The 19,076-nt window shown below is 43.3% G+C and overlaps 1 protein-coding gene across 1 annotated transcript in view; it reads right to left on the bottom strand.

Moving 5' to 3' along the window:
* ARVCF (ARVCF delta catenin family member) overlaps window positions 1-19,076 on the bottom strand; it is a 142,179-nt gene that overhangs the window by 5,255 nt on the left and 117,848 nt on the right. Inside the window, exons 9-15 of the mRNA XM_082293666.1 lie at window positions 14,092-14,219; window positions 12,972-13,122; window positions 11,424-11,616; window positions 10,167-10,278; window positions 9,482-9,572; window positions 8,375-8,428; window positions 3,200-3,291 (exon numbers count right to left, since the gene is read on the bottom strand). Of these exons, the coding sequence (XP_082149792.1) occupies window positions 3,200-3,291; window positions 8,375-8,428; window positions 9,482-9,572; window positions 10,167-10,278; window positions 11,424-11,616; window positions 12,972-13,122; window positions 14,092-14,219 (821 nt within the window). The remainder of the gene's footprint in view (window positions 1-3,199; window positions 3,292-8,374; window positions 8,429-9,481; window positions 9,573-10,166; window positions 10,279-11,423; window positions 11,617-12,971; window positions 13,123-14,091; window positions 14,220-19,076) is intronic.

The raw sequence follows: 19,076 nt of genomic DNA, 5'->3' as shown, positions 1-19,076 counted from the left end.
GCTTCTCTGCTCGGAGCAGAGTGCAGGAGGTGAACAGGCACCACATGCACATTGATCCCAGCCCTGTGCCTGAGCCACCACGGCCGATCACGCAGCGCTGAACAGCCATGGGAGGCCAGTGGTGCCAGGACCTGCTCCGTGACAGCACCTCACAATGCTGAAAGGCTCCTCTGGGCAGGTGCTTCCAACCCAGAAACAATCTGCCAACACCTGGCATTTCTACTAGACTGAAAGGAAGGAGAGGGAAAAAATATCCAACACCACCACCCAAAAACATCCAGGAGTTTTCTCTCCCACTAATGCAAGGGATTTCCGTGTAGAATTATGGGGGTGGATGATGGTTCACGGTTTGGAATTTGGGCCTTTAAAGTCTGTTGCCCACTCTGATGGGAAAGTTGCTCAGTGCCTTCATGACAGTCACTAAAATTTTCCTTAATCATAGCCAGGGGCACAACACCTGCTGTTGCAAACATAGCATCCTCTGACGGAGTGCCAGAAGGTATCACTGGGGTAACTTGAGCAAGACAGCAGGACACAGATGAGCAGTGGCAGGAGCAAAGAAAGGCCAGTGACATTACCGAGGAGCTTGGCACGTGGCAAAGGCAGACAACTAGAACACAACAAAAAGGCACCTTTCTTTAGTGATACACACAAAAAAAAAAAGGAAAATGAGAAATGGGAGCTGTGGGTCACTGTTTATTGTGTAACCAATATCATCTCTCCTTGCGAAGTAACTTGTGTACAGTCAGCAGCTTTCCTGCTGTAATTCCTGGGAACCTCAGGGGACATCCAAAAATAGTCAAGGATATGTTTTTTCTTAAGTCTCAGGCTAATCCTTATAATGAGCATAGAGGGAGAAAAATGGTTGGAAGCAGGAACACACTACTCAAATTCATTCCCATGGCCTAACAGCAGAAATATTTCACATTTCAGCTGACAAGCAATCATTCAGAATATTAACTTTCTGCCTGGTTATTTGACAGGTTATTTTTTAATCAAACAGTGGTGTTTGATTGTATTTCATTAAAGATACACTGAATAATATAAACACCACCTTTTTTTTTTCCAAATGCATTTTCATGTATCTGTAAGTTAGCAGTTAGATTTGAAGAGATTCCACAGCTATACAGATCATGCACAAGAGAAAGTTATTCACTAGCCCCAATTACCATTAAAAGGACCTACCATGCATGCAAATTAGACCCAGGAGTCAACAGGCTGGGGTTTAATGTCACGGGCATCCACCAGATTCACCGAAGCCCTGTTACTCCTGTTAATGTTTTTCCTATTTGTGTCATTCTGCAGCACAGGGTGAGGAGTTAAAGCAAAACAGAGCGGATTAATCAAACAAAACCACCAAACAAGTCAGCTTAAAGTAGCACAAGGGAAAATTAGTGGTAGAGAGAGAAACAAGATCAGCAAAGGCACAATACTGACAAAAGCATCTGCAACAGCCAAAATGCCACACTCCCCTGGATTCCCACCCTCCCCTGAGCTTTCATATGGCTCACAAGCCGCAACTCCCACAGCCACATTTGTGTTTGGCAGCACAGGGAGGAAGAGCAGCAGCTGCTCAGCTCTGCCCCAGGTCAGGGCAGGGCTGTGCACACCTTTGTTGTGTACAACAGCCTGGATTCAGGCTACCCCCAGGTATTCAGAACCAGGAGGCAGCACAGGCTGTGGGTCACACACTGTCGAGGTGAAATGCTTTTTCTCTCTCTCTCATAAAAGCGAAACAGCCACTTGCTGAACTCTGGTTGTGCTTCACTTCAGTAATACACTGGAGTTAGGGCTGCTTGATGTGATTCTGAGGGTTGTATTGGACCACTTCAATGTATTTTCAGTGGCAAAAGTAACAAGTACTTGTTAATTTTCCTACCTTAGCCTATTTTCCTCAAAAAGACATTTTCTGCCAAGCTCCTATTGATCAACATTCTTATATAACTTACTGCATCCATTCCTGCTGCATCCTTGCAAAATGTACTGCAACTGTGATGAGGGAATTAGAAAGTTTATTTGATTGATACTGGCTCAAGCAGGGGCATCTCTTGCCAATTGGAGGAAGGGGACACATTGTAAGACTTCAGTAATCAGCTTAAAAGAAGTCCAGGCAGATTGAAGCCACTCTCCAGGGTGTACCTTCATGGAAAGGCAGAACACAGCAGGAAATGCCTGACTAGGCAAGTTATAACAGGCAGGCTGGTGCAGCAGGACATCTTCCTTGTTCACCATCTATGGAAGTGTTTTACTCCAGATCACATTTTTTTATTTCCCTTGTTTGATGATGGTGGGTTTGCCTTTCAACTGACTGAAGTTTAACTGTTTCCACTCAACATAAATCACCTGGATTTTCTGGTATTATCAACAGTGTGCTAAAGGTTATTAAGGACAGCCTTCTGCAGACTAGCAATAGTGTCTCCTACCACTGACTCTTACTTTAATGAATCCTCCTTTTCCTTCTCAAAATTACTCCCCCAGGTGAAAACCCAAGCTTGTTTTTAGGCCAGGGAGAACTGGTGGCCACAACATTAACAGACTTTTTAAAAGGTCACTGAAAAGGTACAGCAATGCAACAGAAATTACACAGAGCCTACTGAGCCACATTCGCACACAGCCCACAATACAAAAAGCCTTGTGGAATAAGAATTATCTTTAATTATAAAGTTGTCTAAATTTGTATTTAGAAGGCAGACACATAATTGTGCATGTCTCTTCTTCCCTCTCCATCTCCCTGACCCATGGCTGTGGTCCACCGTCAGGACTGTGAATGAGTGTTGCAGAAATGAGTACTGTTCACCACACTGCTGGACATGGACACACAAGATCACACCTATTTCTCGTGGTGAAGACAATAAAGCAGCATGACAATCTGAAGAGACTTGTCAGAACCACGTCTGAGCACAGTTACACAGCTCAGGGCCAGGGAATGCTGCCTGGACAAGGGCGACAGAACAAACACTTTCTATTTTTACAGCCTCATCCATTTACAAGAGTACAGCAACTACCTGCATTTGCTCCTGCACTGGAAAGCGTCATTTTGTTTTTATTTCTAGCTAGCCAAGTGCTAAATTACAAAATAATGCCTTTATGTGAAATAAGAAAAGGCCCTTTTTACAGCCCCCTGTGTTTCTGACTGAGGACACTCGATTGCTCTCTTCCCAAGGCACTAACTAGCACTCAGCAGTAAGAGGGAGCTCACTTTTAAAGGTTCCTTCTCAGAGGCATCCCCTGTGTTATCACTGGTCTTGTACTTGCGCTCCTTGTCCCGGTGGTCGATGGTGGAATATCCATCTGAGGAGAAAGAACAGGACAGTCAGGGATGAAGTACAACCAAGAACAGAAATAGAGCTGATGTAAGCAGAATTCTTCAGCAAAGGAAAAGGAAAACAAACCACCACAACCCAAAGATGCTGGCAGCCTGCTTCTCACGTGCTCCAGCTCTGAAATTTCATTTTTACCAGCTAAAAACAAACAGAAAAGCCCTCTTTTTATAGCACTGCCAGATGCTGGCACTCATTAGCAAACAGCACTGTTTTCATCCCAGCCTGCTGCACTTTTTAGTGTGCCCAAGGAAAGCAGCAAGTTGTCATCTCATGCCCTGTGGCTAATGAGCTCCAAATTCAGCCCAAATCCTGTGTTCCTTGCTTAGCAGCCTGATTAATTGGCTGTGTTCATTCTCTGAATGCTTTGCAGCCTGTTCCCACTTTTCCTGAGCCTGACTACTAGCAGGACACGACAATAATTTGGAAGAGTCCCCATCAGAGCATTGACAAAGAGGGCCTGTCGAGTTGGAAGAAATCTCAGTGCAAACCCTGCTGTGCTTGGGCTGTCTTTCATTACGAAGCAGCACCTGTTGGTGCCTTTTCTCCTGACAACTAAGGAGGAGCATGAAAGCGTGATGAACACAAGGAAGGAAACTGTGAGAGGGTTTTATAAAGAAATGGCTATAATTACTGCAGAACCTTTGCTTTGAATCATTGTCAGACAATGCAAAACTTAATTTATTTTTGTGATGCATCAAATTTCCCTCATTATCAGTGACAAATAGATCCTTGCCTGCTCTGCTTTGACAGCTTTGTAACCTGGAGTTAATGATGCCCGAGTTTATAGCTCCCTGTAGGCTTTTGTTTTCTCCTACGTAATTGAGGGATCATTAATGCTTTTTTTGTCCTGACAAACTGTGTTTTTAGAATACCACAAAAAGTTTTACATAAACTATCAAAATGCTCCTCTCTCGGTTTATTACTTGCCTGTAACAGGCCATTAAGGAAAAGTGAGTGATGTATTGATGGGGTTCCCATGGCACTGTTTGCCCACATGACAACTGCACACACAGCCAGGTCAGATTGAGAAGAGCTGCAGTGTTCTGTGTACCTCAAACCCAAGTGCACACAGACCTGCAAACAAGCACCTGAGGCAGGATGTATTTATGACATCAAGGGCAGTAGGAGATGATTTAACCACGCTGACCAAAAATAACTAAAGAATTCTGGAGTTATACATGTAGTTCAGAGATCATAAAGCATGGAAATATTTGCTACACAGCACTTAACTTACACTTGTTGACAATCAAGATGCCTGATATTCTTAGCTATTCCTTTTGAACAAAAAAAAGAAAAAAACCAGCTGCACCCAGCTACCCAGCCAGCACTTGTGGAGGAACTCACAACTGGTAATTCTCTTTCAAATGACAGGCATGAACACTGCTAGCAGGCTGTGTCCTGATCTACAGATTCATCATTTATTTAGGACAAAATACTTCACAAGAGTATGTATTAAGTGATGGAAAAACAGAAAATCAAACTTGCAGCAACTGGGTGGTAGCTTTTTACAATCTCATGGTTAACTGTACTCACAAGGATGTAATAGATCACTTTGCATTTTTTAGTGCCATTATCATGGGTGATCCACAAACATTTCTAAAAGGAATTGCCAAGACACAAAGGAAACCTTTAAACTACCCCCAGAAAGCAACAACCACTAAGTGGAGGATGGCAGCTGTGATATTTCCCAGGGAGCAAGGTCATTAGCAAAGACTGTAATCATAAAAAATAAAAAAGCAAAACCAGATCTTTAATACCACTAAAAAATTAAAACCCCCATGCTTAGACAGGACACATCAGCAAGATTTTTGCACTGGCAGTAATCTGCCAACAAAGAACACTCAAGAACTTTGCTCTTTGTATCTAAATTCCAACACATTTTGTATTTCATCCTGCAGGCCCCTGGACTGCACACAGACCAGCACTGGTGGGTCACGTGTCCAAAACCCACACACTGTGCTATGCCTGTCAAGATAAGCAGCAGCTGAGATAAGAAGTTCATGATTTGATCAAATGAAATGAGAAATATCTTGAAGGAGGCTGCATCAGAGAAGTAACACCTCACTGCCCCGAGAACCATGGCTCTGCAACGAAGTCAGAAATACTGCTTCTCCCATGTTTCAGATTCATTCTAAGAAGCGACCAGAATTAATTGCTTCTGTGGCATACAGAAGATCTATACATATCTTGCTGCTCCAAGGTATGAGTGCATCATTTTGACTTAATACAATCCCTTGTACAGACAAAAGTTACATTGGTCAATAGAGGAATATCCCGTCCTTGGCTTGTTCTCTCTCTCAGCTTCCTGCTTATTGTCATCTCTATTGCTTCTCTATCTCCCACTCACTCTAGAGCAACATTTTTATGCCACCACAAATTACAGGACCAAATAAATGCCTACCAGTGTCAGTCCATCTGTGTCCTCACACAGCTCTCAAGTTAAAAATATCAAACCTCTAGACCCATCAAAGAGCAGGAAGAGGAGGAGAAAGGAAAAGTCATGCCTGAAGATGGGCATGGAAGACAGTGGCATCTGAACTCTGTCTCTGGTCTGAACAATTTCACCTCCCAGGTGCTCCTGAGTGACTGCAGGTTAACTGAGGGGCACACAGAATTTTGGAGGACTTGGCATAGACCGGAGATCACAGCTCTGCTGCCTCTGCAGACAGCTGAGGGTCAGAGTCCCAGGCACAGGGTGACAGTGAGCACTGCTGCTCTCCAGCCTGCCTGGAGCTGGGAATGCCTGACAGACCTCTGCATCCCATGGTAAATTGTGATAGAGGTTTTCCTCTATCTCCCAGCACACCCACACCCTACCCAGGCTGTTCCATTGCCCCAGACAGCAGCGATCTGACCGGTCTAGTACTGCCAGTTGATGGGGAGTGCATCCTTCTGCCTCCCTAAACACTGACAGCAAAGTGATTTCCTCTGTTGAGAAGGATGACCCCCACAGCATTAGCAAACAAACTGAGACAGCACCAGCAGTTTTCTTTTTGTGATGTTGAAGAAGAGCCAATGTGGGTTAACAGGAAAGGCCCAGGCACCAGGACAGCCTGAAAACTGGTGAGAAGAATCCACAGAGGAGGGGCAGACAGGTGGGGATGTTCTGGAACCATCAGTCCTGTACTCTGCAAGGGATGAACACTGGGCTGGAAGGACGTGGCTGATGTATGGGCACCTCTAACCTGTGTGGCATGGAAATCCATGGAATTCTGCACTGGCCCACTATAACAATGTTTGAGACAATTACAGTTCAGTACCAAGGCAGTATAGCAGAAAGGTAACTATGCAACTTGGAAGCATCTGAATTAAATGAAATAAACACAAAGCTGGAGACAGGGAAGAATTCTCTAAATTAATATAAAGTGAATTTAAAGCAGAAAGATCTTAGAGCAAGTGAAGTCACAAAAAGAAGACATGGGAAAAATAAGCAACTGAAACCAGGGCATACAACTTTCTGGAAAAAAAACAACTGGGACGCAGGAAAACTTTCTCTGGTACTCTATCATGCATTTTCTTGGCAAACCAAATTTCTTGGTCTTTTCTGGAGGCTCTGGTGTGGAGCATATGGGGATATAACTGAACTGTTTACTGGAAGCACAAACCCAGAGACTGTATGTTGGTGTTCTGCTCCATGTATCTACCAGTTCATTCCAGAGTGGAAAAAGAACAAAAACTCCAGAACACAACAGTCCATAATGAAGTTAAAACCAGAAAATACAGTCCAGAGCAGCCTCCTCATGTTAGTATACCCATAAGATAAAAAACATGCAGCATTGGAAGAGCCTGAAGAGATGAAACGTTGTTATTCCAGTTCCCTGGAATTAAGGATAGTGAATGGGATAAATTAAGTTAGTCTCTTTTCAGCTGACCTCTGAAACAGCACAAAGTTATAGTCATATTGGAAGGAAAAGGGACTCAAGAGCTGGGATCAGGAAAACCTGAGAGATTTCATCTTCTAAAGGTGATAAAAAATTGGAGAACAGCACGGCCCAGAGAATCTGCCTGATGCTCTACACATGCTGTAAATTTGCATTTCGTTTTGTAGTCAGGGCTGTACCAATAACTCCTGAGAGCAGAAGGCAGCAATTAATACTGAGACTATGAACAATCAGCACTGCCCATTCTGCAGCACCTGCCAGCACACAGCTATTCCTGCCAGGCAATCCTCTCTGAAGAGATTTTCTTCCATTGTGAGAACAAATGTTTCAGTGTTCCCTAAGGCAAAATACATATGGACAGTTGATTCATGGCAGGTGGCATCTCATTTTTCCAAGAATATAAAACGTAACAGATACCTGTTATTTTACTTTCTGAACACGCTTGGCTTTTTCTTGGCTCTAACTTGCTGTTTTATTTAGCTACAATCACTAATAGCAGTATATCAAACTGTTTGATCTGGAGGCATTAATATAGGTATATTTAAATAAAAATAACATCAACTGGAAGGAGTAAAGCAAATTCTCAAGAGACCACACAGTAACTTTATCTACCTTGGTAAAGAAAAAAAAACCCTCTAGAAGTTTAACACTACAGAGTTTATCAGTCTCAAAGCACATCCCTGACAGTCAGTGGTGGTTCTCACTCTACAGGAAAAACCAGGCTCATTTAGATGCAGGTAAATGGAAAGCAGAGCCATGAATATCACACATACAAACTTATTCTTGGTTTTACGTACAAAAGCAAAGGCAGAACAGATTTAAACACAATGCACTGAAGTAAATTTTCAACTTTTTTTTTTCCTTCTGAATCCCAGAGACTTCCAGATCTGTAACAGGGAATGCAGCTGCCTCAGGGGCCAAAGAGCAGAATGAAAGCTGGGTCATTGTATCTCCAGTATATGTATAAAGTAGAAGAAATTGGTGTGCACACTCTACATGCATACAAAGAAAAAAAAAAAAAGGACCAGTCTTTTGTGAGGTAATGCTCTGTTTTTAAATGTCAGCTTTATCCATCTGAAATAATACCTCCTAGAGAAATAGTTGAACTTTCCTGTGAGCGACAGCGTGCTCTATTGGAACAGACAGAGTTTGATCTATGACTGAATTTACCTGGGCCAAGTTCATCCATAGGTATCATATCACGACTCCCAGACTTCTCATTATCTAGAAAACAGAAGCATTGGAACAACTTGAGTTACATTTACTTTTCCCAAAACTTGGTAGTTTTGAATTAGTCACAGAACCAGAGAGGTCCATAAAGGATGAATGCAGAGATTATTGTAAAAAAATTTCCAAACTATTCAACTGTTATCCATTCAGAAAGGGAAGTCTGAATCAAATTCCCCAGAGAGCACACATAATCCATGTATTTTCTGCTTTGGCCCTGTAATATAGAACTTTCTCTCTCGAACAGAAACCACAGTTCTGCTTTGGACTACCTACAACTATTAAAAGGTTTCTCTTTGGTCTCTCCAGAATAAAAGAAAATAAGTAAGGGTGCGGCTTCTCATGGCACACAAGCCAATCCAGCAGCCTGCTGAGCCAACAGAAAACTAATCCAAAAAGAAAACAAGTTTCTTGTCACATCAGCAAAGTGATCCAAATCATCCTCTGTCTGCATAATGTGCCAGGTCTGATCAAAGACAGGGAAGGTGGAAACAGGCAGGGCGGTGCAGGGTTGTTGTTTCTGCCATAACCTGCACTTAAACCTGAGAAAGTGCACCAGGCAAACCCTGCTTTTAGCAACCAGAGCCAGACTCAGAGACACAGCCATCATGGTGAAGTCAAAGCTGGTGCTACAGTGGTGCTGGTGTGGCTGTGCCTCATGAAAAAGCAGAGATAGGATTAGCTGGAGCTTGAATAAACTAATTCCAATTAAAAAACCCTGCATGGTGGAGGAAGAGGCTGTGCCAAAATGGGCACATTTATTTAAAAAAGGGAAAGACTTCAATACAGAGTAGGGGTAAGGTCAACCCCACTTCCAGGAAGATTTAACTGATAATGCTGCATCCAAGCTGAGAAAACAGTATCAGTAGTGTACATTTTGTAAGGGAAGAAATACTATCCATCTCCAGGTAATAAGGACTGGTTGAGACTGTGGGGTAAAAATCACCACATGAATAGTGCATTTTTACCCCCTCGTGCTGTAACACAGTCATGGCAAATCCAGAAAACAAGTACAGCACTATATGAGAAGTGATAAAGAGCAGAACTGACCTTGACTTTTATCCACCAGAGGCAAAGTGCTGTCGTCGTAGCCAGACCTGCCAGCAGTACCTTTGGAGCCCTTTGGAGCTGCAGAAACAGACTACGAGACAAAACCCACATAAATACCGAATTTCTACTCATGGAAACTGAACAATAAAAATAAATGAATCAACAGCAGGAAGAGAGATTATAGAATGCTGCTAAGCCCCCCTTCTGTTGATAATATGGAACTGGAGTATTTTTTATTTTCATATAGATTTGATGAAAATGTTTCCTCCCTGTTATCTCAATGGCAGCACTGGTGCTCTGTAAAATGAGCAAAACCCTTCCACAAGAAAAGGTGAGGAGGCTGCATGTCAAGCAGAGGTGGCTGCCCTAGGCTGCAGTACAGAATGTTTCAAATGAGACACAACTAAGACAAGACATGCTAATTCTTCCTCCAGTAAATTGGGGCATTTGGCCTGTACAGGATGGCAAACTCCCCAAACCTAAAGAGCCACGTTCCACAGACCACAGCAAAGCACAGCCAGCAACTTCATGCAGGATGGCATGACTGAGTAAGGTACAATCCATTGTGCTCTCACCTGGAAGAACAGAAGTGAAAACTAAAATCTACAGACTGCAATATTAGCCTAAGTAAGGACACCTTCCACTTAGGCCTTTCCAGAACTAATTTAAGATCCAGCACCTTTACCTGGAAGTGTGACTTGTTCCACCCGTCCTTCTGAAGGGCATTTCGTAGTTCTTTATAGCTCCAGATCATCTGAAGAATGTGAGATGCTGCTTTTGTTTCTCTGGGAGATTGGCTATTTGCAAGATAAAATTACAGCTTAAGTAAAAAACAATGTCAGACTATTTGTATGTTAACACCTAATACTCCATACTGCTATTATTTGAACCTGTAAGTTATGGGATATATGTGAAATCATTCAGTGACTTCTTCATATCTGTAGGTATTTTGCTGACAAAAACAGGAATCAAAATGTTATGGATTTTGCACATTTCTGTGTTTTCACGCATATTGCTGGACAAGCACTGAGGCCAGGGTGACCCTTTTGTCTTGCAGCTGTCATTAACAAAGAACAGATAGATTCCATCCTTCCTGGATTTATTCAGGGGAAAAAAAAACCCAAACAAAAAAAATATTCTAAGCCACTTTTCAAACCTTCACCCCAACGTACACATATTCCTCCCAATTCAGTGAAGCTGCTCCATCGTTTAAAATACCTTGCACAGTAACTTTGGTCAGCAAAAAAAACAAGCTGTTTTTAAATGGAAAATGAGATTCCTTACTAAGTCAGTATACAGACACCTTTTATAATATAAAACAGGCCTAGGTTTTTGGTGGCTCTCATATTTCATAACAATACAACCCAAGAAAGCTACTTCAGCCACTCTCCCAAAGGTTTGCAGCAAACACACCTACCATGTCTAACGGGCTGAACTACACAAAATGAAGTTTCCTCTGCAGCAGTCAGAACACAGTTTTTAAACTGAAGAAAATTTGTCACTTCTAATTACCACCACCAGCCCTTTGGCCAGAACAATTACTGCACATCATTAACCATTTCACTTGAAAGAAACAGATTTCATCACTGGCATTCTAGTAGTGAAACACTGCCACAGAAAAAAAAGCCTCCCAAACTAAAACCAAAGATCATGGCTTCACTGCAAATGCTGCCTGGTAAACGTACACATGGTGCTAAGATGTCTCTGACAAGGAGAGAGCACGTCTTAACATGACTGAAGTGACTCATCAATTAACCTTTTTCATCAAGTAAACCTTTTAAAGGTGCTGGTTGTTTTTACTTTGTATATATTAACTGCTGAAATTACAGCTCTGAAATGTTGGGATGTTCCAATACCTTCACAAAGCAAAAGCTGCTGTTCATAGTGACATTTTCATGTTTGCAAGGAGTTCTTATGCATTTTGCTTTCAACTGTCACTTACCTTGACTTGCTGATAGCTACCAGCTTCTGAATGCCCTGTGTCTGGATCAGAGACCTTGCATTTTCTGAGCTGTCAGTAATGATTTCATGGATGGTATTCAACACTGCAACCACTGTATCCTCTTCCAGGTTCTTTGCAGATCTCTGCTGCCTGCTGGGCAAATTTCTTACCAGCTCACCCATGGCATAACTACCTACATAAGGGGAAGAGATACCATTAGGCAGCCCTAATAATCATTTCAGCTTTCGATCCTGAATGATTAAAGCCAATGGTGTTTGCTGTGTCAGAAAAACCCTTATAATGTATGTGTTTTAAACCTCAAGACTGTAACTTCACAGGGTATTTATCATTCATTATTTCAAGGTGATTGACAGCTGATAAAGCTAAGATAAAGTCCTTCATCATGGATTCTGAAAGGTATTGAGGGGGGAAAAAAGCCAGTTTTACTTAGAATTTTACAGCCAGCATCTATCATATTTTGCAAAGCCTGAGGCAAAAAAGCATCCGGTAGCTGCTGCTAATGCCACGTATTCATGGTAATACACGCACACGGCTTACTCAACTTAGCCTTGTAATAGGCCTTCTGGGGCCAGGTGTGCAGCCATGCATTTATTAACCTTCCCCAACAAAGGTAAGAGTATTTCCTCCTGGGTGCAGTTAGCCTTCTCCATGTATAGTACTGGAGAAAAAACCAGGGAATCTGGACTTTATCATTCCCAGGTATCCATGTGCACCATTTGCCTGGCTACACCTCTGAACTATAAAAATTAGAACCTGAAATATTAAGGTAGAATCCCACCTTGCTAGTTGCCAGTATCAAGTTCAGTGATGGTCCCAAACATGTGACCAGTATTTCCTGGCCTGACAAGGTTACAGTTTAAACAAATACCTTAGTTAAATACAGAAGTCATCTAGAGGAAAACTCATCTCAGCTGAATCTTTCAAGATTCCTGCTTATGGGCAGCTGAATGTTATTTACCACTTTGGATAGGAGCTAGAGCAGTGCTGAACACCAACTTGAAGAATATTAAGTTGTTTAGTGTCCAACTTCTCAAGTACCCACCAGGCAAAAGATGAGAAAGGAAGCAAAAAACTGAAAGGTACAACTTTAGAGCTCCCTGCACTTCCCCAGGTTAGCTCAGCATGCCAAAAGCCACACTCCCACTCTAACTGGAATAGCAGGCAGGCCTAAGGAGCAACACCTCTGTGACGTGTGACTATGAGCACGAGTCCCATGCTAGCCAGAGCTAAGGAAAACACAAGAAACCTCAACCTATCCAGCCCTCTGCACATCTACACACACTCCTCTCCTGCAAAAACCTACACCTAATGTTACTCCCAAGTTAGAGATTTCCCTCAAGCCACAGCTTGAATGGGCTGGAAATACATTCTGAGCTGACGGCCCCCCACTTTGTGGCTACAGCGTAATCCCAGAGAGCCTGGATGGAAACTGCAGAGAGAACGAATCCTCAGCCCAAGGGACAGAAAACGTGAGGTCTCTCAAGGCTCTCAAAGATCCCAGCCTAGTTAGAAAAGTTCAGAAGATACCTATGAGATCTTTATTGCGACGATCCATGGAAAGGTTTCTCAGGGCGATGGACACAGCCCTCACAACCTTGTCTGAGTCGGACTGGAGCAGCTCCACGAGCACTGGCAGCCCCCTCTCCTTCCGCACCGTCGCACGGATGTACGTGGACCACTGACCAGGACACACAAGGGAAAAGAAACAACAGCAAGCACTGTGAGTTCATATACCTGCCCCTTCCTTGCCCCCTGGCATTTCTTTCGGTGCTGTAACCCATTTTTTTCTCTGCAAAGACTAGTTATGTTGTGCGTGCTGATATATTGCATTGCCCTAACCCATCATTCAACTTCACCAAGCACCAAGGAAGAAAGGATGTACAAGTTCATCCTACAGCTAAGCCAGCTTCTGGGGAAAGAGGGCAGCAACAGAAGGAAGGAGCATCATCTGCCAGCATCTGTTCTCTACACACCTTGGTGTGAAAACACATCCCTCTGGATTAGGAAAAAAAGAGGTCAGAGGGAAGAAACAGTAAAGCATCGAAAGCATCTGTTATCTTCCTCCTCCTCCAATTTCATGCTTTTATTCTGTTTCATGATTGTTTTTAAAATAAGCCTGTATTATTTAAAATAAGCTGTACTCAAGGCAGCTGTGAAACACCACCCTGCCAACCCTCAGGCTGCTGATCAGTCCCACTTTGCTGAGCGGTTCTAGAAGTGATCAGGCAAATCTTTGAGAGAACTGCCTGATTAGTGCTGGGGATGCTTCACAGAGGGTATCAGAGGACACTCTGGAGTGCAGTTTCCTCAGCAAACACTCAATCCAACAAATTAAGTATTCAGGACACCTAACTATCTAATACCAGGCTTTTCTGAATGGACAAAACAATGGTTAAGCGCTTGAAGTGGTAAAGGTTGCTCATGGTTAAATTTTCATGAGCTCAGTGCCACTTCCGCTATGTAAACTGGTCCAGGAGATGCAAAACATCTTCAGTAAGCAAATGGAAATAATTTCCTTAACATTCCCACCTCCCTTTTTAAAGGAGACACAAATGCACAAAGTAACAGTGCACTTACAATGGGAAATCCCCTTGTTCTTTACTTACACAAAGGAAACAAAAAAGACTGAGAAGCAGACTGCACTCACCGTCCAGTTGCCAGCACTAAGATTCTGCAAAGCTCCTGCAGCAGCTTCCAGAGTGTTGAAGTTCTGACTTTCGGTGAGGATGGAGAGGTACAGTCGGACCACGTCTGGCTGGTACAATAATTCAAAGCCTGCAGGTGGGGCAAGAGGAGAACAGAAGCAAGAGAAGCAGAGAAGACAATGCATAAATAAACACATACTTTTATTTCATCACATAAGAGAACAGAGAATGAAGAGCTTCTGCCATACCCAGGACATTCTATCCACAGTTGTTGGAAATGGTGGAGACAGCAACTCATGCAGAGAATGTTCATGTGGGCTGAAGGTCACTTTGCTTGTCCTGAGGTTGACAATTCTTTCTGGAATCTGTGCTATGCTATAAACTGCCCAGCATGCAGGTAATGACAAGGTGACAAGAGACAATTTTTGCCTGCAACAATTCCTACTTTGCATCTCTAGACTGCGCTGCAAATTCACCTTGCACTCCTGTCCTTGTTCAAATCTCTCTCAATACCTTCAGACACAAAGAGCAGGGCCGAAGAGAGCGAGCTACAGCATCCTGTCAGCCACGCCCTGCACACACCCAGGGGACAGAAGGGAGGGGCAGGATGTCAAAGGGACCAGAACCCCCAAATGTGAGGGGCAAGGAGAACACGGACTCCAGTTCAAATATTCAGCACAGAAATCCACCAGCATTGTCCCACACTGGGAGACTGTGACAGCCACATCTGCTCACTGCAGATCCCCAGTCACTGTATCAGCTGCGCAGTTTAAGCACGACAGGAATGAGAGCCACTCCCAGCTCTGCCAAGGATTTCCTTTTGTGATGCTGAGTAACTGACAGTAGCATCGTGTCCTGACTTCCTCATCCACAGGATTAGGATTTATGCGTCTACCCACATCAAAAAGAGGGTCTTAGGCAAGAATTCCATCACTCCAAGTTGCTGCACAACTTGAAGCAATTTTTATCTATCTTCCTTCACTAAGTGTAGCATGACACACTGCATCAATGAGGGCAGAGTATGCCAAGCATCTGCTTACAGGACTGGCCAGACACACCATCTCAACGTGGTGTTCAGATTATGTGAACAAAAAACTAAACCCCTAAAGTGCCTTGGTGATGACACAAGCCATTTCTGGTCAACGTGACTCATCTGCAGTCACTGTAGCTGGTCTGGTGGCCTTTGGGATGTTTGCAGTAAGTAAGGTTCAGCAAGCATTACCTAGGAGAGAATTTCTAGAAAAACATGACATCAAAGAAAGCATAAAGTTGTGAAGAAGCCTGGGCAAAGAGGGAATTTCAAGCTTGTTTTGAGCAGAAGAATTTTTATTATTTGTACACATGAAAAGAATGTTTTTCACATGACAAGATGCTGTCCTAGAACTGTAGCATAATTCAAAGCAAGTTTTCCACTAGCAAGACAGGAAACCTCTAAACACAAATCACTTCCTCTCTTCAGTATCTTCTCTTCAAAATCACCCATCTCTCATGCACATGTCTGAGATTATAGTATTTTAGACATCTTGGAGCAATGCTATCCTATCCAGTGGATATCCTATAATTTTTTTTAAAAAATTATTATTCCCTGTTGCTAAAGGCTTCCTGAAATAAAAGCCTTGATCTTAAGCATAACTATTTCTCCACATCCTTCATACCAGTTATGGCTGTGTGGCTATGTGAGTCAAGATCTCAGAACTCAGCCCTTTAAACCCTGTATAACACTGCCTATAAACACAGGCTGTGTTAACCCCCTGGCTGTACAGGGGGTACGAACCCCACCGAATGCAAGGAGATGCAATCAGCTAAGGTTTGTTCCATACCAAAAATGTGATCTATGCATGAGGATCCATGAGCTGCCTCATACTTTCCGTGCTCAGCCTCTCATGTGCATCCCAGCACGCCTGGATCCTTCTCCAGGGACTGGATACTTAACCTGCTCCACATCCATGCCTCGTTCTAATGCCACCACTTGCCTGCTACACATGACACCCTATAGATACATGCAAGCTACAACAGATGGCAAGCCCCAAAGGCATCCTGCCAATCCATACCGCTGCCTTTCCTCTTCTCCGATGTCTCCTCCTTGTGCTGGGATCACTGCCCTCTATATTGAATGCTGAGGAAAAACTATCGTTACTTAATCCATGAAGCATGAGCAGTTGTACGTACAGCTTTTCTCCATTCCTTGAATAAGTCTGTGATTATCTGACTCCAATACGACCTTCATATCACCCTTCTCCCCTGCCACTTCACAAGGTGAACTGGCAACCTAAGAACTTCTCAAGAAAAAACACTGCTGATAAGCGTGCAGTGTTCCTTTCCTGAACAGTAGTACTTAAAAATCTCTTAGGATAGCCTACTGGAATTTTGACACTTTTATCTTTTAAGGAAGCTTTGCTGAAATGTAAATCAGATCAGCAGAAGAGATGAAGGCAGGTTCATTAACAGATAATATTCATACAGAACATTTTCTGCTTCTATATCTGAGCTCACGCTTGCCTGTGGTTCAACAGGATGCAATTGTTCAGCCAGTCTTCTGTTTAGGAGTAGTACCCAGCTGTAATTTCGGCACACTTGGAAACAGCCCCACACTCTTACTCTGTCCTGTTATTTAAATGCAGTCTGTGATGTGCCCTTTCTGTCAGTCTGTACGTTCCCTTTTGGCTGGACACACTTCCTTCTTCAGCACCTCGCTGTGTGTGAATACTGAGATGCTCCAACCCTCTAACCTCTGCTTCCCTCCTGCAGACCCAGCTGCATTCCAGTCACGCACCTCCCACCCGCTCTCTGTCATTACCTCTCTCCATGCATGAAAGCCTCTCCTTTTTCCTACTTACTAATGTAAGAGCATCTCAAAAATGCCTTCACCTTCTCTCTTCAATAATGCACAGCATTTTCCCTACCAGCCACCAGTATCTTCCTGCTTTGAGGCACAACTCCTTAGCCAGGTGGTGGATGATTCCCACCTCACTCCACACACCCTCCTTTCCAACTACATTTATGCCTCTGCCCTATTGGCATCTGTCTTAAACACAGTGAGTGCTGCACACCACACACAGCTCTGTCCTCCCTCCTGCCTGCTCCTCCTCCCAGCACTGCAGCTCTTCTGGGTCAGCCTGGGTATGCCAGGGAAAGGCAGGAGGAGTTGCCAAAGCCAAGTACCAAGAATGCCCCTCATGGAGGCTGCTCATTAGCAGGGATGAGAACCTAATAACGAGAAAGTTACTGCTGCACTGGAGGGTTTTTCCTCTCTGACAGCAAGCTGACACTTTTCATAAGCATTATAGTGCCTTAAAAAGAAACAAACAAGTTTTATATTTTCTCCATCTGCCTCCTGTCCTAATGAATCCAGCTCTGCTATTTATAGGATGTAATTTGTCTGAATTATTATAAATTTCCTTCCAGTGTTGCATGAAGGCCTTGCACGCTTTTCCATGAAGCGCTTCAAGCACGTTCCTGGGAAGCACAGCTGGTCTCACCTCCATTAAGCACCTGCTTCTTTTCAAAACTGATTTCCTTAATTTCAAGATCATCTTAATTATTTTTTCAGGTAATGCTACTTTTATGCAATATACAGCTAACTCCTTACTCCCATTTAAAAATGGATAGAATAAATGAGAAAAGAGAGTCATTAGTGATAGAGAATACATCAAACAAGAACAACATCTACTGTTTTTCTTTTTTCTTTAAAAAGCTGTTTTAATTATAGCCCAGATTCAGCATTGTCCTTAAAAAGATAATCTTCCTGGAATAAATGTGATTTTTCCATTGGTTATGGATTTGTGCTGAGTTGCAATCTACCACTGTTTCCTCCTGGAAAAGCATGGAGATAAGTAATTTATTGCTTTTTTCATCGCAGAAAGCAAAGTAAACAAGTTCACTCTATTTGTTTTTGGCTTTCAGAGAAACAGAGAAATGCCTAGGACACTGATGCCACTGTGAGCATCAGACCTTTTGCAGTGTGTAAGCATTCCCCCAGCTAACAACAACATGAACATGTCACAGAGGAGTATCTTTATATTAGAGTCATCTTCTCCAACACACTGCAGTCTCATCTTTCTGAGAAATAGGAAGATGAGCTTTTTTGCAGCAGAGTTGCTCAAAATTGGCAAATGGGACTAGTTCTGTGTGAAGTTCACACTACCAGGATGTGGCAAGCAGATTATCCTTTATTTGCCCAGAGAACAGTGACAGCACAGACAGCAATTTGAATCCTGAATAGAAAAACACCTGAGGAATTAGCTAATTAGCCATTTCCATCCCTTCAATCCTCAGTCCCTGTGCTGAGAATGATGCAGCAGTTCCTGGATTATCTCCTCCACAAAACTATTTACTTTCATCTTGGCAATGCTGATCCTGTGCCTATACTTAGCTACATTGTGGCAATAACATAAGATACTGCACCAGGTACCTATCTCTGATACACCTGCTTAATCCCAAATTCAGACAACTCTCTTTGGAACAAGGCTGCCAAACCTATTCCCTTTCACCACCCATTCCATTTAGGATTTATTCCCCCACCACAGGCATGGGAAATTATACACATGTGGATGCTGGTCAGATGAGAGATCTCCTGCTGCTGCAGTAGAAATTCACTGCTTAATTTTCTATCCACACAAAACCTCTGGATTGATGCTTAAAACAATTGTCAAATTTCAAATTTTTTTAGGAAGCTGGAAGGATGCTGGCAACACTGCAGAAAAAACCTAAGCAACCCCTTAAACCGGGGGGAGAGGGGGTGAGTGTGTGTCTGTGGAATCACTGACGTGAACTCTTACAGCTACTCACTCTTGCAGTGCGCAGAGGCAATTCCCACTTACTGCACTGTGGTTCTCAACAGGAAGATGCAGCGGCACCTGGACTCCTTTTGGGCTGCCACCACAGCAGGAGGTGCATTCCCTGCCCACACCTCTGAGGGGCTGCCGGCACCGGGAGCTCTGGGGCCGCTGTGCTCGCCCTGAGCCGCACCTGCAGCGCCGGCAGATGG

Source organism: Coloeus monedula, assembly GCF_965178545.1.
Source record: "Coloeus monedula genome assembly, chromosome: 18".
Classification (NCBI taxonomy): Eukaryota; Metazoa; Chordata; class Aves; order Passeriformes; family Corvidae; genus Coloeus; species Coloeus monedula.
This window is presented reverse-complemented; position numbering and strand designations above follow the sequence as displayed.